Source organism: Pseudochaenichthys georgianus, chromosome 17 (assembly GCF_902827115.2).
Source record: "Pseudochaenichthys georgianus chromosome 17, fPseGeo1.2, whole genome shotgun sequence".
Taxonomy (NCBI): Eukaryota; Metazoa; Chordata; class Actinopteri; order Perciformes; family Channichthyidae; genus Pseudochaenichthys; species Pseudochaenichthys georgianus.
The window spans coordinates 1,676,345-1,701,474 of record NC_047519.1 but is presented as its reverse complement, the minus strand read 5'-3'; the positions used below and the strand labels follow the sequence as shown (position 1 = coordinate 1,701,474).

Below are 25,130 nucleotides of genomic sequence, written 5' to 3'. Positions count from 1 at the left end.
CCTCCTTGCTGCGGTCTGCAGCCAGACCCATCTCTATTGATCAGGAGAGCTGGATATGATCGAGTGAAGTGTAACCGGACGCGAGAGAGAGATCAGATCAGCTGCTGCATAATCACCTGAAGCCCCGCCCACAGTTTAGCGAGCTGCGTGAGAAACTGACGGGCTGTCAGGAGAGAGAGGGAGGGAGAGAGGAAAAGAGAGGATACACGACAGGGATAGACGTTAGGAGCTGATTTTTGGACTATTCGACCGCAACCCAGGGATAACCCGGAAGAGAAGTGAGCAGTGACCTCTCCGCGGTGACGTCACGCTTGTAACTCTGGAGAGCAAAATGTCTGAACAGAGGTGTGATTGTTCCTCTCTGCCTTCGACACCACTGAACCCCTGGCTCTCTTCAAGTTAACGGCGAGAGTAAAGGAAAGCTCTCCAACTAACGGAATGTCGCGACAAACCGAGGGAACAGCAAGTTATTCGGTACATGTTCGTCAGTGACACGTCGGACGATGATAAACGGCCAGCCAACTCGTCCAGAATAGTCCGTTTGTTCTTTGACTGTTGTCCGCCGCCTCTCAGCTGTTTGCTAACGTTACATGTCGGTATTAATCCGCAAGGTGAAGTGGCCAGTGACCTGCTGTATGACAGCCACGTCAGCTAGTTTAACGCTTTATCTCGAGTCTGTTGTTTAGCCAGGCCCGTGCCCCCGGCTTTGTTTTTTTATTTATTTTGTTCAAATATAACTTGTAGGATATTTTACTCGGACAATGTCTCCGATGGGAATCCGGCTGTCACCCCTGGGTTTGGGGCTGTTCTGCCTGCTGGGAGTCGGGGTCATCTACCACCTGTATGCCGGGGTCATCTCCAACCACATCGCTGCTTTCAGGTGAGACTCTCTTCCCATTTCCAGTGGTGGTAGGAGTACTTAGATCCTTTACTTAAATAAAAGTACAAATATGATGGTCTTAAAATACTCCATAACAAGAAACAATCCGGATATCCAAATGTTGTATTTGTCTTTATTTATTTAAGAATGGACAATGCAAATAATTAACATGAGCACTAAAGTCCATGATGTAAATATGCCAGATTTAGCAAGAGAGGCTAGTTTTGTTAATTAAGTAAAAGTACAAAAGTATTGGCGTCAAATCAAAGTACTCATTCTGCACAATGTCCCATTTCAGAATAATATTATAAAGTGCAGAAGTATTGTCAGCTTAATGCACCCAAGTATCAAAGGATCAATGGATCTTTCACAGTATTATATGTTTATGGTTTTAAATATAATCCTGTTTTTACACACGTAACAGCATTTAAGTGTTGTACTTGGTCAATGTGGTCCAGTTTAGATACTAGAAACAGTGTGTAGATTATCAGTACAGTACTGCATTAAATCACATCAGCAATGCATATCATGTGTTTCTGTATGTGTAATGTATATGTAACGAGGAGTGTTAAATAAATGTAGTGCAGTCAAAACTACAATATTTGACTCTGACATGTAGTAGAGTACAAGTATAAAATAATATCAAATGAAAATACCCAGATAAAGTAAGAATATGTCAAAATGATACGTAAGTACAATACTTGCAGCAGCCACGGTCTAAGTGTTGATGAACAGGGAGAATATCGATAAGTGTGTTGCTCGACTATTGATCAGTGTGCCGTGTCTTGTATGAGCTGTTACTACATGCGAGTGTTCTGATAAGAAGCTGCTTACTAGGTCGTGAACAATAGTACGTTTTAGACAGGCGGACATGTGTCTGATGTATTGATTACTGAAGCCTGAAAGTAGACTTTAAAGAATAGTAGAGCTATCTATCAACAAGAATATAATGGGATCATTTTGATGATCGATTAATGTTGGATACAAAAATGTGAGAAACTGTTGTTTTCAGCCTAGAAAATTTGGAGATGTTCTTATTCCTCTTTGTTTCTAGCATACATCACTAAACTAAAACTAAAACGCAACTCCACCTGCTTTCCCAGAATGATGGAATAAATTAGCTCCATAAAATGCTTCAATATAAAAGAAAATGGATATTAGATATATAAGTGAATATCTGGACGGACAAGACATTTACAGATATGATCTCAGACCAGTGTTTCCCCTATATACATTCAGCAGCGGCACAGCATTAAAATACATTAAAATAATAATACGTGGTGCTCGCGTCATCGCCATGGAGGAGCACACAGCCTCTGTGAGCGAGCGAGACAGAGAGAGCTAGAGAGCACACCTTTATCTATTTCATATAGTTTTAAAAAAGAAAGTAAGACATCATTCCAATGTGTACTATAGGACAGTAACAAATTAAAAACAGTTTAAAAGGAGAGTGATTAGTAAAATATGCATACATAAAAAGAAAGAATGCTAACTAGGTAACATAAGATAAGAATAAACCAGTTTAAATGATTTGTTATTGGTTGTGATCATATTCTAAAGATGTTTGGATTATTGAAAAGTATACAGCTCCTTTCATCTGAGTGCTGAGAGCTGTATCCATAAATTCATGTTGTGCTCAAAGTGCACCAGATTGATGCATTTAACTTCAACATTTAAAAAAACATCTTCTCAGGGGTGCATGCCCCCGGACCCCCCTAGAGAATGTGAGGCCCACCCCCAAATAAAGCAGGTTAAAATAATTAAATAGCATACATGTTATTTTGATTGTTTGTGGATGTGTAGTATTTGTGTTACTGTATGTTCAATAAAGGTGATTTAGCAAAATACACCTGTAGAGCCTCAAGAGCCTTTCTTGTGCTGGCAGACACATAGAAACAAATTGGGGGGGCGCACTTCGCACAAGCACACACTAACAAATTCCATGCACTCCACGCTCACATTTAGCTGGGCCCGCGGGCCTTAGCACCGCTGCTATGACTCATCCTAGGGGAAACACTGCAGACCTGTAGTACCTTTACTATTTTATGATCCTTTATAGCAGGGGTGGGGAACCTCCGGGCCGTATACGGCCCGCAAGACAATTTGGTACGGCCCTCGAGGTAATTTATAAACACACGCAAAAAAGAAAAAAATGTAAGAAATCTAGACCGCAAAAAAAATAAACAAGCGAGTACCTGTTTTTCCTGGCGAAGGTCAGGGTCCTTGAACACAACACGAGCCTAACGTGTCATCACGTGGTATATGTCTCGCCTGACAGGGGTGCAGTTCTGACGGAGAGCACCAGAACGCCACTCGAGCACTTCAGAAATTGCAGTACCCATACGGAGGGTACACATGCCACAGTTTCTGCGTGTCTGTGTCTTTAGTTGAAAGCCCAGTGGCGATCTGCTCATCTGTCACACTGATCATACAGTCAATAACGTTGTTGTTATTAGCATCTGGTTAGCTAGCTATGCTAACGAATATAAGAAGCTTTTTCTACAACCAGTGAGGTAAAGGCACATCTTTATATGATCATTATAGTTATAAAAAAATAAGAGAATAAAGTAAACAGGTATAAAATACTATATGACAGTAAAAAAAAGTTGTTATTAATAAACAAGAATACAGTTTGAAAGGAGAGTGATTTGTCAAATATTCATAAAGAAAAATAAATCTGCTTCCAGTTCCGTTTCATCTGGGTGTTGAGAGATGTATCCATAGATCTCCTAATGTTGCTCTCAAAGTGCACCAGATTGATGCTTCCCCCCCCCACACTTAAATCATGGATAGGAAACTAAATACATTTTGTACACATCTTGTGTCCATATCTTTCTGTTTTGGTGGTCACGCCACACCGTGCACGTGCATGCATATGCGAGTCATGGTGAGATATCTGGATTAAGAGGTTGCTTTTTCTTTGCACAGAATGAAATGAATGGGCTGTGATTTTAGTTTTTTTAAGCAGAGGTCAATAACTTGTACGGCCCTCTGAGGATATTGTAAACATTGAAATGGCCCTTGAGAGGAAAAAGGTTCCCCACCCCTGCTTTATAGGCTAAACAAGAAATCTACAACATAATGAACAGGTTCATGAAAACAATAGTTAGTTGCAGGACTTCTGCAAGGTTCAATTTTAATCAGATCTCCCCTTCTGCTGATCTGAACGCAGCACCATTATACTGTATGTCTTTGAGTAGTTTAAGGGCGAACACTTTGTCATTGTCACGTTTTTATAAGCTAGTGAATTAGCACAAAATATAGGCTTCATTTGAAAAGACCAGGTACAATGTCACACAACTCATTCACCTTCCATGAGCTTAAATGGATGACAACATTTAATCAGGTTGTGTGTGAAGAAAGGTGAAAGTTCCGTTAGTGTTGTTCTAACATCAAGCGCTCTGTCCCTGGTGTCTGCAGGCAGCGGAGGACGGTGGACCTGAGGGACTTGCTGGCTGTCTCAGTGGAGGCTGCGCTGCTCGGTGGCACAGAGGTAAAAACACTTTCACAGCTCAATAAACAGAAGTTAAGTTCTTTCCATAGAATACATATTTAACCGAGAACCATTAAGTTATTCAGAATGAGAAGCTCGCTGAGCCTGTTTCATTTGTTTGATCATAGTGTTGACTTTTGATTTTCGGTTAAGTATCTTGCCCAAGGACATCTTGACATGTTGACTACAACAAATATTAGGTTTAACTTAATATTATTGGACTATCTACTTCCTTCATAGAGCAGATTTAGAATACTTTTATTTGTTCCACAGAGGGGACATTTATATCGTTACAGCAAAAGTATAGATGGAGACAAAAAATACAACGCTACTAGATAAAGGGCATGCACATCATATTTAAAAGAGAAATTACAATTTACAAAGAACACATTTGTGAGAACAAATTATAAACATTTACAAAACTGCACATTCAGTTAGAAAAGTAGCAGCAGCAGTATTTATCAAATAAATGACTAACAGTCAGCTGAATACAGTGTGGTAGAAGCTAGATAACAGTGCTTCAATTATATATTGCAGAGTTACTCAGATTCTGGTTCCACTGTTAAAATTGTCGAACTAATAATAATGTTAACCAGGTCCATATTGCATATAAGAGTTATTGCACCACAGTGGCAGCTCCTGACTGATCCAGTTATCCACTGCGCTGCTGAAGTTTCACATGCAGTCATCTGAACCAATGACTCTACATCCGAGCCTTCATGCCGTACACCGACTTCAATTAAATGTATTATGTCAACAGATTTCACATAACTGTTTTTGGTTAGTTGAAAGCAATAAACCTAACTTTAAATAAAAAATTAGCTTCAACTTAATATATTTGCTGTCAACTAACCTGATACAGTTATGTGCCATTTGTTGACCTAATACATTTAATTAAAGTCAATACTTCAGTTTTTTCAGTGTATTAGCATGAGAGTTGTTCTTTTTTTCCTCCACAGGTGAAGAAGGTGCGTGATGAAAATAGCCTGAACGAGAAGTCAAAGGGCAAGACGAAGGAGGGAGCCACTGAGCTTCTGACTACAGGCGACCTGCAGTCTCATAGGAAGATGTTCAACCTTATAAGCAACACCTTCCCCGAAGTCACGGTGAGTGACTTGTTTGCCTTCCAATATGTCGATGATGTGCCACTTGTGTGTAATCATCATAAAATAAAAGGCTTTCCACAAATATTCAACAAAGGAAATAGGCCTTTAGAATTGTCATACAAATCAAAACAAAGAGGCAAAAGTCAAATAAAACTAGAAAATACATTTCCTGCTGAAAAGGTGTGCGAATGCTGTAAACTGTGTACATTTGTTGCTGAATTTAGCTGAAAATGCAGAAAAAGCTGAATATGTTATTAGTTGAATGGTCTCTGTAGCTGCTTTTAGCTACAAAAACCAAGTAAGTGAAATGTTAAACTGGAAGAGTAGGAAAAATAGTGAATAAGCTTAATATTTAAAAGAAAATGTTTTATAAGGTATAAACAACTAAATGTATAGCCTCAATGTCCAGAAATAGCTGAATAATTTAATAGTTGAATGGTTTCTGTAGCTGAAAGTAGGCTGAAGGAGTTACATATTAAATGTAAGTAGTAGTGAATGATTGTGTATAAAGAAGAGAAAATAAATTAAAAAGGCTTTGAAAATTCATAAATATGAAGATGGATTATCAGTAATAATTTCAAAGTGACACAGACACATTGGATTAACCTATGGATCAACCTTCAGCAGTGTTTTTATCGTTGTAATGCCATTGAACTAGGGCTGTCAAACGATTAAAATTTGTAATCAGATTAATCACAGCTTAAAAATTAATTAATCATGATTAATCACCATTCGAACTATGTCCAAAATATGCCATTTATTTATGTATATTGTTGGGAATGGAAAGATAAATGAAAGAAGGCGGATATATCCATTTAACACAGTATCTATGTTTATTATAACATTTTTCTGCGTGTCAAAATGAAAGACAACCCACACACCTATCAATCATCAAACCGTGGGGTCTTAATTCATTACGTGTTGATTTCTATCAACGGGGGAGTACTTCAGGAAAGTCGACAGAGGGGGGGGGCAGCTAGTGGAGTACTTCAGGAAAGTCGACAGAGGGGGGGGGGGGGCTAGTGGAGTACTTCGTGACCACAGAGTGTGAACGTTGTGATCAGCTGTTTTAGCGCAGTTCTCCAGTGAAGGGGGGAGTCTCCCTCCGCAGCCGGCTGGCGTAGTTTTGGCACAATTCCGTTGTACAGACCGACGTTAACAGCAGCCCTGTCTGTGCACACGGAGACCGACTCTGTCGTCCGGTGATCTAACTGCCTTCTAGAAGAGCTTCACAAGTACGTCAAGTAAAGTATTCTCCGTCGGGACTTCCTGCAACAACACCACGCTGTTATCTTGATTCTGATTGGCCAGAAGACATTATCAAAGATGTTCCATTGAGAAGACGATCACTACGTGACAAAAGTTTTCAAAACCGTGGCTACTGAAATCAATCTTACTAACTGCTGTCTGTGCAATTTACTCCGCGAGTTGGCAGACTTTATTTTGCTTACTTTAACATACTTTTTCATGGTGGGGCTAAGCCATTTCTTGGTATGGGTGTAGCCTACCCCAGCCATACCCTGGCGCTGCCACTGGTGGGATGTATGGGGCGGGCCATTCTGCACATGCGTTAAATGCGTTAAATATTTTAACGCAATTAATTCAAAAAATTAATTACCGCCGTTAACGCGATAATTTTGACGGCATTACATTGAACACAACTTTTTATCAGAAACAGCAAAAGGTAAGACAATGTCCCGTTTTTGCTACCTAAAGCTACGTGGTGTGATGTCTGGTTTTTGTTTCCCATGCCGCAAATTCTGGTTGCTCAGTGATGATACTTATATATAGCTTGCTAATCGATATCTTGTTTGTGCAGATCCTATAAGTAATAAGGGTATTTTACCATGAGTTCTGTGCTAAGTGCGTTAGCACAGGGCTAATTCAGAGCCTTTGTTATTACCCTTGTGTATCCTTTAGCTAAAAATGGTTAATATTGTCTGATAGCTGAGTTTCTTCCCGTAAGTGGATATGACACATTCATAGTTTATTAAATGTTAAAGGAAGGCTCCAGTCATTAGATAGTTAATAAAAACGTCAGTATTTAGTGAAACATTATGTTTAAACCATACCCTGAAGAAATCAGCGATATTCCCCGGTAAATAATGATATTATAGCTCTTTTTTATCAAAACCTGTATATTCGGTCAGGCAGCTGCCATTTTGGCCATTTTCAGTAGTCACATAATCCTAAAAACTAGGTTGTGACGTCATCTATGCGTTCACTTTGTAAACACACGAACAGCTCATTAGACGAAAACATGGAGGAGTATTTGAGTTCGGACTCGTCAGCCGAGGAAGAAGTTTTGAGCAATGTGGAGAGATTGGATGGGGGAATTCAGCCATACAGCCAAGTGGCCAGAACCGTCAGGAATCCAGGGACAGTGACGATGAGGATGAACAGCATGGTGATCTTGCTGGAGACAATCCCTTTACTCGTGCAATTGATTTCGGGGGGCGAGTAGGGAGAACTGTACATGAATGGTGTACTTGCGATCGGTGTGTAGCCATGGACAATCCTCTTATGAACATATGTTGTCATGAGCTTGAAGAGCTTGAAAATAAACTGTTCACAGACGACTTGGATTGCATATGTTTACACAGGGAATTCGACACTGTGGTGTTAGAAAAAGCTGTATTGAGAACAGCACTGGTTGCCATGAAGGATGTGAAACGCACCTCTTTGGTTGAACCAATAAATGAAAGGTGGGTACATTTGACGGGTACAGCCCTTTCTTCTTAGCAATGTTTCGCGATACAATGAGGCATATTTCAATAGAATTGTGAGAGTAACTAGAGTAAACAACATGAACAAAGCACATACGTCAATTTGTCCTCGACACCAAACGCATAGTTCACGTCACTTCCGGTAAAATAAGTCATGTGACTCGTCAAAATGGCGCCGCCCACAGGGTTGATGTTATTTTGGTAATTAATCAGCTTAAAATCACTGATAACGTCATCGGATAAAAAAATAAATAAAAAAAAGACTGGCAGAGACTGGTCTGTTTTATCGGATGATAATTATCTAAAAATGCGTGTCATGAGGATTGCCTCCCTTTTTTAAGAAGCCCTCAGACGCTGTTTCTTGCAAGATGTTGCGTTTTGCCCCTGGTACCGGGGGCATGGGGCTTAACTGGTTAAACTTCAGTCTGTGTGTTTGTGTTTGAGGTGACGACGTTATCAAACACCTGTGTGAGCCCAGAGATCAAAGGTTACCATGGTGACAACGTTATCAAACACCTGTGTGAGCCCAGAGATCAAAAGTTACCATGGAGATGTGCAGTGAAAGGAGAGCCTTTCCGTTGTTCTGAATGAGAAATAAACCTCTTACATTTCTAACTATAGTTTAAAAAGGGTAGCTGCTATCGGTAAAATGTCAACGCGTGAAGCATGTCAATGACTCTCAGTCTGCTCTTTGTGTACTTTCGGGTCAATAATGTGGCTTTTTTTAGCAGATTAACTAAAGGTGTGCAGTTGGTGCTGTGATGAAAGATGAGGCTGAATTTACAATGGGCCTTAATGGAGACATGTTGAAAGTTTTGTCACTTCATGCCCTCAAGAGGCATTTTCTTGAAGTTCTTTGCTTACATTTTTTTTTATTTTTCAACCTAAGAGAGATTTTCCTACAATTCAAGCATGCAATACTTGTGAGCATTTTAAAGTTGGAATGAAGTCTCTAGCTGAAAGTATGTGGAAGGAGTAGCATTTGGTGCACGGTGTAGGTAAAAGAGGATTTGAAGGTTCCTCCCATTGAGGTACATGTTAAAAAAAGAGTTTAAAAAGCTGAATATTTTGAAAAAGTTGAAAGTTTCCCATCATGTGCTGAAAAGGCTGAATATTTCGATATTTGAATGGTTTCTGTAGCTGAAAGTAGACGGAAGTTATTCAACGGCAAAATATTGGGTAGAAGAAGAAGAAGAAGAAGAAGAAGAAGAAGAAGAAGAAGAAGAAGAAGAAGAAGAAGAAGAAGAAGAAGAAGAAGAAGAAGAAGAAGAAGAAGAAGAAGAAGAAGAAGAAGAAGAAGAAGAAGAACAGAAGAAGAAGAAGAAGAAGAAGAAGAAGAAGAAGAAGAAGAAGAAGAAGAAGAAGAAGAAGAAGAAGAAGAAGAAGAAGAAGAAGAAGAAGAAGAAGAAGAAGAAGAATAGTGGAATGCTGTTGCACAGCATTCACACTAATCACAAACAACAACATCTTTCTTTCTTTCTTTACGCACGCACACACACACACACACACTGTTGGCCTTTAGTATTAGTTCCCCTCTGTGGGACTAATACAGTTATTCTGATCAGCAGCCATTTTGGGTAAAGTATCCAGCCCGAGGACATCTCGACACTACATGAGGGGGGTCAAACCACAGACCTTCTGATTGGAGGAGGACCATCTAATTCCTGAGCCCTAAAGGACTCGTGTGTGTTTTCATTTTCAGGTGAACAGTGAGGAACATGACAACACACTGGATAAGTCTGCAGCCTGGAGCCGGAAGATTCCAGCCGACATACTGGAAAAAGTAGAGGGAGGTAGGGACGTTCTTGCGGAGAGCGTCACCGTGTGGATCGATCCTCTGGACGCTACACAGGAATACACAGGTACATTTAAACTCAAAGACATGAACTCATCTTCATGATCATTTAAGCAGACATATTGGAAAGCACTTGTTTGTGTTAGGCAGTGATTTTCCACCAGTGTGCTTGGGGAAATTCTCCAATTTCACTTAATTGGTACCAAAAAGTTAGTTGCTGCAAATAATGTGTCATTTCTGAGCATCTGTGCCTGCAGTGTAGTGGCTGGCTCAGTAATGTAATACTCTTCCATGCCAGTGGGTGGCAGTAGGTAGCACATTAATGAACTTGTTAGTGATGCATGGGAGAGATTGCGGTGACAAGACGGACAGCGATGGAAAAATATTTGAAAAGACTCTGATCTGGGACCTGGACAAACTTCTAAAGTTATCTTTGGTTTTGATTTACTTTCACCGGGCATCCGACGGCACCGACTCCGTTATGCTTGGTGTGGGTAAAACCTATCCCACAGTGCCATGATCCCAACAAACTTATCATCCCCAAACAAAACACCTTCCACTACAAAACAAGTATATTAGGAAAAAAATTTCATTTTTATTTTGGTTGTTGGCTCCAAGAACTCGGCGTCTTCGGTATTTTTGTTTTTCCCCTATGTATGGAAAGTCGTCTGAACATGCCATAGAGCTCTCTACAACATTCATCCTGTTACTGGGGGGGCCAGTAGAGTTTACTTGGTCATCTACTGACAGTAGGTCCTCACTCAGCCTGTTAAATTACAAAATGTTCCCCTGTCTCTGTCCTCTGGTTGTCTACTCTCTATTCCATCTCCCTCCTCTCTATCTGCTGATCTCTCTCTCCATAGAGAATCTGGTGAAGTTTGTGACCACCATGGTGTGTGTGGCTGTAGATGGTAAACCAGTCATTGGGGTCATACACGTGCCATTCACCGGCTTCACTGGTAAGTGTGTTCCTCCACAACTCCACTGGTGTGTATTAAACACTTGTGAAGGAGTAAACCTGGAATGTGCCTCACAAAATGATCTGTATTGAGTTCCTTCTCCCTCTCTCTCCCTTTGCCTGCCTGTCCTCTGCCCCTCAGCATGGGCGTTTGTAGGTCAGGGGTCAAATATGAGAGCCCGGTCCTCCTACAGTGTCAGCACCCCCAAGGCCATTGTCTCCCGTTCCCACTCCGGGAAAGTGAAGAGTTTTGTTCAGGATGCTTTTGGAAATTCCACAACAATCATAGAAGCAGGAGGCGCTGGTGAGTTTGTACAGGATTATTTTACATTTACAGGTGCATCTCAAACAATTAGAATATTACATAAGACCAATACAAAAACAGATTTTTACTACAGAAATGTCGGCCTTCTGCAAAAAGTGTTTTCATTGGTCTTATGTTATTCTAAGTTTGACAGATACTGAATTTTGGGTTTTCATTAGCTGGAAGCCGTAATAATCAAGATTAAGGCAAGACAAGTTTATTCATGTAGCACCTTTCAACACAAGGCAATTAAAAGTGCTTTACAAAAATGAAAGACATTACAGTAAGAGCATTAATAAACATTATAAAATGATATCTAGAAACACTCATTTAAAAGCAAAGATAATACAAGTTACAGTGCAGTTTAAGATGTGAATATATCAATTAAAAGCAGCGACAAAAGTCTTTGGTCTGGATTTAAAAGTAGTCAGAGTTGCAGCGGACCTGCAGGTTTCTGGGAGTTTGTTCCAGATGTTTGGAGCATAATAACTGAACGCTGCATTACCATGTTTAGTTCTGACTCTGGGGACAGGAAGCTGACCAGTCCCTGAAGACCTGAGAGATCTGGATGGTTCATCATTTAGCAGGAGGTCAGAAATGTATTTTGGGCCTAAACCATTCAGTGCTTCATAAACCAGCAGCAGTATTTTAAATCTATTCTTTGACACACAGGAAGCCAGTGTAAAGACTTCAGAACAGGAGTGATGTGATCCACTTTCTTAGTGTTAGTGAGGACTCGAGCAGCGGCGTTCTGAATCAGCTGCAGCTTCCTAATAGATGTTTTAGTGAGACCTGTGAAGACACCATTGCAGCAGGGTTTCCGTTAGCCGGTAATTACCGGTTTTTAGCTGGTAACATTTATAAAAAACCGGTAAATTCAAAACCTGACGGTCAAAATGTCTGGTAATAATTAGGGAGGCTCCGATCGATCGGCCGCCAGTCATTATCGGCCGATATTCACTCTTAATAGTTTGATCGGTGCTCTCTATGAAGGCCGATCAGGAGAGCTGGATCTGATCCATATGGACATAAACGCGAGTGAAGTTTAACCGGACGCGAGAGAGAGATCAGATCAGCTGCTGAGTCTGACCGAGACACGCAGCTCTGCAGGATCACCTGAAGCCCCGCCCTCTGTTTAGCGGGCTGCAGGAGCTGCATGAGAAACTGACGTGCTGTCAGGAGAGAGAGAGAGGGAGAGGGAGAGAGAGAGGATCCGTTTCTCCCGTGTTATTATTCAAAGTTGATGTAAACTTCTGAATAATGTACGTTATCTACTACAAGTAGTTTGTTTGAATGTAATAATCATGTTGTTTGTGGAATCATTTATTGAAAAATGAATCTGAATTTTTCGATCTGTTACGATTATAAACTGAAGCAATATAAAAATGAGCCCCATGAACTGAGTTTTAAACCGAAGCATATCTGCTCATAGTCCGGTAATTACCTGCTAACAGAAACTCTGCTACACAACTATTATTATTATTATTGAAATATGACCGGCAAGTTTCAAATTTGTCCGGTAAAATAAATTCTGCCCGGACATTTGACCGGCGAGAAAAAATCCTAGCGGAAACCCTGCATTGCAGTAGTTGAGTCTACTGAAGATAAAGGCATGGACAAGTTTTTCCAAATCCTGCTGTGACATTAGTCTTTTAATCCTAGATATATTCTTTAGGTGATAGTAGGCTGATTTAGTAACTGTTTTAATGTGACTGTTGAAACTCAGGTCAGAGTCCATGACTACACCTAGATTTCTGGCTTTATCTGTTGTTTTGAACATTGCAGACTAGGGGTGGGTACCGAGCCCCGGTATGAAACGGGCCCCAGGGCTGAATTATAGATATGGCCCTATAACAGAGATGGAGTACTCGAGACCTGGACTCGGACTCGAGTGCCGATTTTCTGGACTTGTGACTCGACTCGGACTCACGCATTGATTGACGTGACTTGGACTTGGACTCGTGAATTCTCGCACACGCTGACTTGGACTCGGACTCGACTTGTACATTGACGCTCCGACTTGGACTTGGACTCAAGCTAATTTTCTCTGGAGTCTGATGTCCTCTATCCTGGCATGTGCACCTGCGAGGAGAGTTCACGTACTGGGCCTAGTGCTGCGTACCGGTACGCCGAACCGGTACTGGACTTGTAAAAAGTTTCGGTTCAAGTCCGGTTAAAACCGGAACGTCGGGAACCGGTACTTGGACTCGCAAAAAAACTAGCACTTACGTATATTCTGGTGTCTGTGGTTATTTAAACATTCCCTGATAAACCTTATTCAGCGTCAATAAATGAGTGCTAATCCCAGTGTGCTCAGTGTACAACATCACATGTCATTTCACCTTCGATTCACCGTTTGAAAACGTAGCATTTCGCCACATGCTAATGATAACCGGAAGTGAAGAACTTTCAGAATAAAAGTGTTAAGTGTGAACTTCCGTTTTTTTCAGAATAAAACTGATTTAAATTAAATAGTGTATTTAATTCAAAATTACGCCATATCAACATTGATTTTAATTTCTGTATGTACATCACTATGTATGTAGTATGTACTGTATAATGTACACATGTAGAGTTGTAGAAAAGACATGGTGTACAGACAGTACAGTACACTCTGACTGTAGTCACTACAGTGTAGCCTATACTGTATAGTAGGTGTGTAACAGTGTAATGCGTATAGTCTACTCTACACTCTACCTTTCAGCAATGTTTTAGGGATTTAGGCTCAGTCAGCTCATGGACTGTTTGGTTACTTTAGTTTGGTAAATGAAATACATGTTTGAACTTTGTAGTAGTTCACTGTAGTTGCTGTCATAAGTCATTTGTAGACTAAGTGGCAAAAAGTCTTTTTTTTTACATTTGTACTTTGTAGAGAAATGTGGACACAAGTTGGAAGGGAGCACAATAAACCTGACGAGTTTGAATTTTAGTTGATTATGAGTTAATTTTCAATTGATAATTAGCTCACAGTAAGTTAACTTTAGTTACTCACACAACTTGACACAAGCCATGGGTTCAGGTCCGGACCTGAACCTGAACCTCTGGACTTGAGTCCGGACCTGAACCTGAATGTGAGTCCAGGTACGCAGCATTAACTGGGCCCCACTATTCCAGTCTAGAGATGTCTACAGACACACCCCGCATCGTGCTGTATGCTTTCACACATTCTGCTTCCACATTGGAAAAGAGCAAAATGCTCGTTATGTGGAAACAATATTGAAGAGAAGGCTCCGTAACACATTACTCTAAGGATCGAGTTCAGACATATAGGCTGTCTTGAACAGTATCCTCAGAGTAACGTGATCTAATCAATAAATAAAGATTCAGCTGATAACACGAAAGCACATGGCTACTTAGCATGCAGAATGACATCATTGTGCATGCTAAGTAGCCATGTGCTTTCTGGGGCTCAATCTTTATCAGTAAACCGATTTAACCGGTAAAAATTCCTTCAAAATAAGAGTCCCGATCTTATTACTATCAAAATAAAAGTGCAAAACGAAAATATTGGCATACAAATATAATCACTTCTCTAAAAGGTAACTCATTTTCAATATAGTTTATTTATATCTGATAATAATAATAATAATATTAGTAATAAGTTTATATCTGTATAGCACCTATTACAAGAATAGTAGCCAAACTCGCTTCACAGCAGTTCAATAGACAGATTAGTATAACATGACAGGATAAAAGCAATGTAGAGGAGCAGCTACATTTCAACACATTTATCCACGAAGATTAATACATGAAGACTTGTGACTCGGACTTGACTCGGACTCTTCTTAGGTGACTTGGACTCGGACTCGAACACAGGTAATGATGACTCGGACTCGACTACGACTCTCCCTTAGGTGACTTGGACTCGGACTCGAACACAGGTAATGATGACTCGGACTCGACTACGACTCTCCCTTAGGTGACTTGGACTCGGACTCGAACACAGGTAATGATGACTCGGACTCGACTACGACTCTCCCTTAGGTGACTCGGACTCGACTCGGACACTCCTTGGGTGACTTGGACTCGAACACAGGTAATGATGACTCGGACTCGACTATGACTCTCCCTTAGGTGACTTGGACTCGGACTCGAACACAGGTAATGATGACTCGGACTCGACTATGACTCTTCCTTAGGTGACTTTGACTCGGACTCGAACACAGGTAATGATGACTCGGACTCGACTATGACTCTCCCTTAGGTGACTTGAACTCGGACTCGAACACAGGTAATGATGACTCGGACTCGACTACGACTCTCCCTTAGGTGACTTGGACTCGGACTCGAACACAGGTAATGATGACTCGGACTCGACTACGACTCTCCCTTAGGTGACTTGGACTCGGACTCGAACACAGGTAATGATGACTCGGACTCGACTATGACTCTCCCTTAGGTGACTTGGACTCGGACTCGAACACAGGTAATGATGACTCGGACTCGACTATGACTCTCCCTTAGGTGACTTGGACTCGGACTCGAACACAGGTAATGATGACTCGGACTCGACTACGACTCTCCCTTAGGTGACTCAGACTCGACTCGGACACTCCTTGGGTGACTTGGACTCGAACACAGGTAATGATGACTTGGACTCGACTCAGACACTCCTTCGGTGACTCAGACTTGGACTCGACTACGACTCTCCCTTGGTGACTCGGACTCGGACTCGAAGAGTGGTGACTCGAGAGTGACTTGGACTTGTGAATTGGTGACTTGACTACAACACTGCCCTATAATATATTGTTCAATTATAAAACGGACAAGTCAAATCAAGCAATCTGATTGGTTCTTAGCCATGATATACTGAGCGTATACCACAGGTAGAATTGTAAGTTACTTTTCACAACAAGTCAGTATCCCTCCGCGCCTGAGAAAAACAGTATACAGTTGGGCTGAAAAGCAAACTGCCTGCAGCTAAGTGCTAAGGGGGTTGTCGACCCTCCGCTTCGCGTCGGGCCGAACCACGCCCCTTAGCTGTGATATAATGAGCATATACCACGGCCTGTCGTGAGCTATTGCTTAAATATAGCATAATGGGTGAGCTTTAAGACTTTTATAACGTTTTTATTGTTGAAGCTCAACTGTTAAAAGCTGTACATTTTCTCTGCCAAAGAACTAGCATGGGCCATTTAGTCAAATATGTCACGACACTGTTTCCCTCTCTTCACTTCCTTTATCGCTTTGGTACTCCTATTTTTTTATTAACATTTTTTTATTAACTGTTCAAATAATTGTATCCATTTGTGATCTTTTATGTGCCATACTTCTTTTTTTTCTTTTATTTTCACACCAGCTTTCTTTGTTCTAAAGGCGTACATATCCACACATTTGGAATAACTGACACCAAAATAGACGTCACATAGAATACAGTTACCAATAACGGCGCATTAAAAGGACGATGGTGCACATTGTGATTACAACTGGAGATAATGGCACAATGGGATGATATTAATAATAACACTAAACCAGGTGACAGTTTAAGATGCTTCGGAGTGCATTGAGGCAGCAGAGGGCAGGAGTTAGCTTCCTCTAACTGACTTGACTTAGGGAGAGCAGCCCTCGCTCTGTAATGGACAGTAAAGAGATTTATGTGTAGGACTTTATATCAGCGTACGTTAGTGTGATACAGAATGATATTGGAGCTTGTCTCTCTCTCCCTCAGGATATAAGGTCCTGTCACTTTTAGAGATGCCTTCGAGTGAAACCATTCCCATGGACCAGGCAGACGTTTACATCCACGTAACCTTTATTAAGAAATGGGACATCTGCGCCGGTGCAGCACTACTGAGCGCTCTAGGTAATGTAACCGCTATTATTTGTATTATATTCTGCAGGATGCTAACTTGCATATGTTTGACAATTTGCACATTTAGCTTAAGTTGCGTTAATTAGCATTATAGCTCATGCAGACAATCATTTACAAAATGGCTTGATTTTGACAGTGTTGGAATGGTTTTGGGGGTTATTGAGGATTCTGAATGCATTTCTGACATTTTCAGGATCCATAATGGCAGCTTTTACCAGAAAGTGGCCATATGTGTACTCTGTGGGCTGATTTTGATTCATTTTTGGTCGGTTTTGCAGTTTTAGGGGACTACCCACAGTAGAGGTAATCATTTTCATCTTGTGCTCCTATACATCAAAAGGTCACAACACATACTCATGGTAGTCAACATCAGCCCACTGACGGTACACATATGTCCACTTTCTGGTTGAAACTGCTATTTTAGATCCTGAGACTGTCAGAAATTGATTTAGCATCCTCAATAACCCCCAAAACCATATCGGACAAGCCATTTTGTAACTATTGTCTTAAATTGCTATAATGATATTTAATTCTAATTAGCGTACTTTATGCTATATGTGCAAATTGCCCAACATATGCAAGTTATCATCCGGCAGTTTCTATGTGCTGGGGACGTACTGTACATTTATATCATGAAACCTTGGGGTACTCAACATTTCCCGGTTCACAGACTATAAGGCCCTTTTGTATTGAACTCTTTTTAATAGCATGATGAACTCTGCAAGGCATGTTTACTATGGGTTGTGCATTGTACTGATGACATGTAATCACCATGACTGCAGGAGGCCACATGACCACGCTAAAGGGAGAGGACATCGACTACAGCGGCACAGCGCTCAACAAAGGAGGCCTGGTGGCCAGTGTGGGTGTGGACCATAAGGCCTTAGTGGAGAAACTTCCAGAGTGGGACCCTGAGAAGCACTGAGACACACACACACCGTGTGATGGGAATTACGGCTCTTTGAAGGGAGCCGGATCTTATGGCTTCGTTCCTTTCCGAGAGCCGTTCAATAGTCGTTTTTTTTAAGGGGCGGGGCTAATATGTTTATCTGCGAAATAATCACCAGGATAATGATTGCCTGTATTGCCAGAAATCTACTTTTACTCACAGAAAATGTATAACTTGCTACATCTCTCAGGCAGCCACACTACTGCTCAAGCAGCATGCGTTATGCCATCATCTCGGGCTAATGTGCATTCAGGAAGGCAAGTTCCTTTTAAAGGCCAGTGGGTTTATGGCAGGCAGAGAACCAACGATACAAAGAACGGCTCTCACCAAGTAGGACTCGGTTCCCTTCGTTCGTACCAAAGAGCCGTTCAAAGGAATGGGATCGTTCGAACGTCACGTCACACACACACACACACACACACACACACACACACACACACACACACACACACACACACACACACACACACACACACACACACACACACACACACACACACACACACACACACAGACAGACAATGAATTAGCTGCAAATGTGACTCGAACCATGAGATCTCATCATCGTGGGACACAACACATCTGCCAATAAGAGGATAGGAGTAACTGAGCAAGACTGTAGAGCGAACACGGCCTGACACTGCAATGGCTCTGAACATGCACACTCCCGGCTTGGAGAACACACACTCAGTGACCACTGGAGGCCCTTCCGCTTTGAAGACAACGCTCGCACACATTCCAACAGAACTTCGGAGACAGACATTGTTCATCAGGGCCAGTCCTACCTTCATCACATGAGATTCCAGTGAACACACATGAGTAATAGCCCGTGTCCACATGGCACCTTTTTCTAGTACTTTTGTATTGGTTCTATTCATTCTGGCGTTCAGAAAAAGGCGCTTTGTGGACACGGGCCTTAAGGAACAGCATTTATCCCAGACAGGCAGGGTGTCCGTGAAAGCACCGTCAGCTGTGAAACAACAAGCTCAAGGTGTATGTTACCCCTTCACCAGCACTGTCACACCACAACAATCAGCCCAGCTCTCTCAAACCTCCGTGTTGTGTGTTTCTAAACAGATTTACCTTTGCTTCAAAGATATATTTGACCCTCATTTAGATGAAAACAGAATAAAAGATCAGTAATAGAGATATCCCCTTCAGTGAGCAGAGTACTGTGTACTGAGAATAACCACCATTCTTTTAATTGTTTGTCTGAGAAAGTACAAAGAAAGTTAACATCTTACATTTCCTAAATTAATCCTTACAACAATTGTCGACTGCAGCAAATTCTCAAAGTTACTAAAGAAATGCTAAAAGGGGAAATAAGGAATATTTTTCATCCCACCATCTTTTGACAGCATTTTGTCTCATTAAGTCAGTTTTGATGTCATTTTTGATTGGTTACACAATACACAATTGCAATTGCAAGCACACTATGGCCCCGTTTACATGGAGACGGTTCGGGTTGTATCTGCTACTTTTTTCTATTGTATAGCCCAGGGGTGCCCAACCTTCTTTGAACCGAGAGCTACTTCTAAAGTTGCCAGTCTGCCGAGATCTACCAGTCCAAATAGAGAGGCGTAGTTACTGACAGCCTACTACCAGGTAAATACACACTTCTACTTGTATACAACTGGCCTTTGTACGATGAATACTTCATACAATACTGCAGATCCTTTATCTTACCTCTTTCTAATCTACACACATACAAGTATTTAACTGAAGTTACACAACAGTGTTGTTGATACAGAGTTGGAGTTTATTCACACGTCACTACAGTGGGTAATGTTTTCAAGAAACACTGAACAGTGCTGCCACATATGAGACAGGGAAAAAGAAAAGACTCTGAGCTCTTTCTTTGACATTATATAAAAATAGTGTTGCTACAAAAGTATAAATTAGGCTTACTAATAAGACAACTGAGATCTGAAGCTACTCAGGAATCTGCTGCCAAAGTGCAATAAAAGAGACAAAATTAATAGAATCAAAACCTTTTTTGTTGCATTTTAGTAGAGTATATTGATGATAGACTATAATCAATTTAAACGGAACAGATCTTAATGTTTGCATTCTTATACCATTTTGTACAATAATTATAATGAATAAGTTCAAACAAACTAAAACTTACAGCAGATTAATAACGGTATCTAACTTGAGTTTTTATTATATCAAAAACCTGTTGAAATGCTTCTGTTATTTTTACTGTCCCCCAAAAGCGCGTCGCAGCCTCCAGGAAAGCTTCTTTCACAACTTCGCCGTCTTTGAAAGACTTCATGTGTTTCGCAAGAACGTGACACGATAAGATGCTCTGGAGCAGCCTTGCTCTTGTTGTTGGGCCTGGTGAAAATGGACTGCTGTGCATTTAGCTGTCCTCTCAGGCCCCTCCCCTTTTGGAGCGTAGGGCAGAATTAGGAGGGAATTCCGTCTCGTAGCGTTTGTGCACTGTTTTGAAATGCCGCTCCTAAATTACCCTTCTTCGATAAAGCCACGCTCGCATTGCAGATGAGACAGATGGACTTTGAATTGGAATAGATAACAAAATAATCATCCTCCCACTCGGAGTGAAAATTAGATATTTTGGGCTCTTTTGCTTCTGCCATAATTGCGGTCTTGTGTGTGTGCAGACTGTCACTCCTGTTGCCACGGACAACGTCAGCGAAATAGTGCCCACTGCCCACCAGCCACGCCCCGACACATGGGGTCACACTGGCCAATCACAAAGCTTTGATGCGTTAAAGTGCATTATTCTGGCACAGGAAGATTATGTTATAGGACATTAACGATAAAACAGAATATTGTTGTTCTTTTTTTAGACACATCTCGCGATCGACTGGGAATCTCCCCGCGATCGACTGGTTGGGCACCCCTGGTATAGACGGTTCTTTTACACGAGGCCGTTAACGGAACCTCGGAAATGGACCCCTCAAACGATAACGGGTCCCAAGGTGGGTAGATCTGCGGACCGAACGCTCTGGGGGGTCAAACGGCTCCGTGTGTACGCCCTATACGCCATAGCCCCGCCTCTCCCCACCTCTCCTGCTCACCCCCGTGTCACATTGCTGATGTGTTTCGCCAACAACAACCGAGTGTTTCGAGCCAGGTCCCGGTATCTCGCAGGACAGTGCACCCAGCAGGAGCCTCCAGCTAGATTTGATCGATATGGACATAAACGCGAGTGAAGTCTAATCGGACAGAGATCAGCTGCTGCTGACGGAGACACGCAGGAGAGGGGGAGGAAAAGAGAGGCTCCGTGTATTCTTATATTATTATATAGAGTCGTTATTAATTTGTTTTAAAGCTCAATAAATAACAAATAAGACCTTTGACCAGCACTTTTCTAATTTTGTCCGGAAGATTTAAACTATAACGGACATGTTGACCGGCGGAAAACAATTCTAACGGAAACTCTGCCGCACAGTTCCCTCGTCCCTTGGAAGAGGCGGAGAAGTGGGTGTTTTTCATCTGCTGGTGGACTACCGGAGAGATTTACAGGAGAAGCACACACTTGCCTCGGGGAGGGAGAAAAAGAGAAACAGCCAGAGCCCTGCCTCTCCCCACCTCTGCTGCTAAATCCACCCCGGAGAATAAACAGAAGGGCAGCCATGCTCGGGAAGTCTTCTTCGCTGCTTTTGGTGTATTTTGTGCCAGAGGTACAGCGCCACTTACAGGCCCGGCATATGTACTACAGCGTCTCGAGCGGTCTCGTGTGAACGGACACGTTTATTGAGCCGATTGCGTGTGAACAGAAGACTTTTTTGATATCTAATTCGGTTCATTTTCGTTTCCGTGTAAATGGGGCCTATGATAACATCAAGGTGTCTTACCAGGGAAAACAGATGTTGTTGCCTTGATCGATTGTGTTATTGTGTGACCTGGGATAATGGGAAATAACCATTTAAAACACCAAAGCTCTGCGAGGTAAGAAAAGTCTTTCTGTCAAAGTGTTCTTGTGCTTTTGAAGAGGGCAACGATAATGGCTACAATAATAAACATCCACATTAACGCACATTTATTATTGTGGTGGGCTGTCCGCCCCCTTCCACTACACTACATGTATTTGGTCCCTTGTTTCTATTTCCCATTGTGGGGGTGCATCGACTGCCATCTGCTGCACGTTAAATAAGGATAAGCACCTCCTATAACCACACCTTAAAACAAACAACTATCATTCAACCTTGAGCAATCATCCAGAAAAACTACATTCTTTCCCTTTCTCAGCTTCCTGTAAATACTTGTCATGAGTTGCAGTTCTCCGTGTCTAATGTACAAAAACAAGTCCCAACATGTACAGCCTCATTCAGGACATTATGACTGCGTTCAGGAGGAAAGCACTTGTGTTTCAGCGTCACCAAGAGCCTGAGCCGGCTGTGTATGTCCTTGTCTGGGTTAGCAAACTGTCGTCTAAAAGTGATTCCTTGATGCAGAATCAACACCCTGGTACCTGTCATACACTTTGGAGTGAAAGACTCATGTCCTTGCATTTGTTTTGGTGAAACCTTCCGTTTGTCTCAGCAGCCTTAGTACATATTTGATAACCTGGTATAGATATAGAAATGTATGGTTAAGTACGGTGGCCCTTAATGTCAAAACATTTCACATGTACCTTTAGGGCCACCGTATTGAAGAGTGAAATGTTGATGAAGATAACAGATGATGAAGAGGAGAAGCTGGCAGCCGGTGAGATGCCTAATTTGGAAGGAGTCATGACAACATATGTTTCAGTTTGAAAGCCAGAGCTGCTACACCTTCAGGAGGTGGGGCCTTCATGTTCTGAGGGTAATGAAGAGTGCCTTTTGGTCTGAACTGCTGCCTAGGACTCAACAGGATTGGTTATTATGGAAAGGTATGCTGCAATCGCAATGTACATGGCATTACAGTGACATGGGTGCTATGTCCTGATCCTGAAGGAGCTGTGTGCACTCTGCATCTCTTTTCTCACACGGCAGCATGCAACGGCTTCAGTTTGGAAGTGAAATTACTATAACACCTAATCTAAATCAATGTATTCAAACTACAGCTGTTGTAACAGATACTTGTTTATTTGTCTGCCATGAACCAGGATGTTGTGTGGCGTAAGGGTGTGTACATGTGTGTCACTCTGAGAACCAGCTGTAACTGTGCTGAAGGAGATTGTTTCGAGGAATGTTGTTAATTCAGAAAAACGACAGCAGGCTATTTTTTCAGATTTTTAAGAGGGTGGTAAAATAAAAAAATCCTGACCCTTTCTGTGATTATTCAACATTTCGTGTTCAATAATAAATGTTATCACCCTGACACTAAAACACTTACAAAGAATCAGGGTGTGATTCATACATACACCGACCATGTTTTCTGTATGACATAAGGTTGAAATAGGCGAGCAATGACTAAATAATAATGAGCCCGCCACCAGATGCAGATTAAAACTAAAGCGGTGCTGAAAATGTACATGTATTAAAATTGTGAAAGTAAAAGTTGTCAGAAAAGTGTGTAGTTAACTGATATAAAAAAACGATTTAAGTACAGTATTTATTTATATAAAAGTATTTGTACTTCACTTCTTCCCACCTCTGTTAATAAGAAATAATATGACTAATGAAGGTCTCTGTTTTGTTCAGACATGACGGACACTAATCAGAAAATAAATACTAATATTGCATTTATGTCAAATATAACATGTTTATTGTATGTAAGCAGTGGAGAGACTCTTATACAAGCTATTTCTAAGGATAGGGACTAATCTATGATTCAGTTTCTGGTGAAAGTGCTTTCAGTTCATGTTTCCTTATGGTGAACTTCACAGTTCCACAATCTTTCAGATCTTTAGTGTCAACGCTATTTTACACAGAATTCACCGGTATCAGAACTGCAACGTTAAGTTAGTAATTTTTTTCAATGGTATCACAATGGCCTTTGTAGTTGTGCACTACACTGTTTCTCTTCAAACAGCTCTATTTTTTTCAGTATCGTAAATGTTTTTAGAAACAGTGGCATAATTGTTTTATTTCCCACAGACACAGATTTAATTGAACGCAGCGCGGTCTTCTTATAGTGGTTCATGGTGTAATGGTTAGCACGGTTAGCACGCACCCAGGACTCTGAATCCTGCAATCCGAGTTCAAATCTCAGTGGAACCTGATTTTAACAACTCGTTCATTAATAATACTTTGGTTTATCATATCATGAATGTAAAAAGTGAAAAATGATCCTCTTTAATCCGGATATACGACCTCTCTCTGTAACTGTACTAATACTAAATGTTATACAAGATCGTGAGGGCAGGCAGATATCATCTACCTTTAATTTTGAATATCATTTCCATTTCCATAAAATAATGGACGGAAACCAATGGGACATTTTCCAGACATGTATTGGGACGCTGACCCTGCAGGGAGGGCTCAGTCTGCTGCATTCAGGCACCGCGGCCGGCTGCAGACACACAGAAGATGATCCACTGAAGAGAAAGAGCATGCAACTGATCTCAAGCTTTATATATATGATATTTTCTGAATAAAGACATTTTCAGAATTCCAAAAACAATGTAAATCAGTGTTACTCCGGGATCAGATGAACACCATGCTTCATGTATATAATCAAATAAGATCCAAACATGCGTGCAGGCTGGCTACGTGGTGAGTATGAAGAAAGTCAGGGGAAACGGCAACATTCAGCAAGCCTGAACAGACGCTATGTCTGCTTCCAAGAAAAGAAGCTCGGTCATTTTCACTGTCTTGGAAATTCAGAAATACAACGACAGACTTTTTATGAATGAAGTCGTTTCTGAGAGTTTTTGAATTTATTTAGAGAATAAAAGCAGAGATTTTTTCATGTAAATGTCCTCATAATTCTGAGAAAATGGTCTTGTGAAACAGGAAAGCGGGACATGTTTTGCTCAAGTGAATGCATACATCTTTCATAATTTACACAATTGATAAACCACACTGAGACGGCAAAAGATATTGTTCTGTGTACATCCAAGGACAGCATCCTCTGAATGTATGGACAACATAATTACATCTGAAAGCCCCAACTCTACTATGAGACGTCTGTTCCTGCTTTGTGGAGGCTCCCGCGTGGTGCGCAGCACAGCGTCCTGTCGCTCTCTCATTTGGGCAATAAAGTCTGACT

At 41.3% G+C, this 25,130-nt stretch overlaps 1 protein-coding gene across 1 annotated transcript; it reads left to right on the top strand.

Moving 5' to 3' along the window:
• Positions 1–28: 28 nt before the first annotated feature.
• bpnt2 (3'(2'), 5'-bisphosphate nucleotidase 2) lies at positions 29–23,247 on the top strand. Its single transcript, XM_034104745.2, has 8 exons — positions 29–880; positions 4,301–4,373; positions 5,333–5,479; positions 9,908–10,067; positions 10,864–10,959; positions 11,101–11,262; positions 16,931–17,065; positions 17,857–23,247. The coding sequence occupies exons 1-8, from the start codon at positions 762–764 to the stop codon at positions 17,997–17,999; spliced, it is 1,035 nt and encodes a 344-aa protein (XP_033960636.1). The 5' UTR covers positions 29–761; the 3' UTR covers positions 18,000–23,247.
• The last annotated feature ends 1,883 nt before the right edge of the window (positions 23,248–25,130 follow it).

What these genes read in the sequence shown, in the direction of transcription:
- bpnt2 (XM_034104745.2), top strand. Translation starts at nt 762, where the DNA reads ATGTCTCCGATGGGAATCCGGCTGTCACCCCTGGGTTTGGGGCTGTTC. An exon ending in CGCTGCTCGGTGGCACAGAG is followed by an intron (nt 4,374 to 5,332) that starts GTAAAAACACTT and finishes TTTCCTCCACAG; the next exon opens with GTGAAGAAGGTGCGTGATGA. An exon ending in ACACCTTCCCCGAAGTCACG is followed by an intron (nt 5,480 to 9,907) that starts GTGAGTGACTTG and finishes TTTCATTTTCAG; the next exon opens with GTGAACAGTGAGGAACATGA.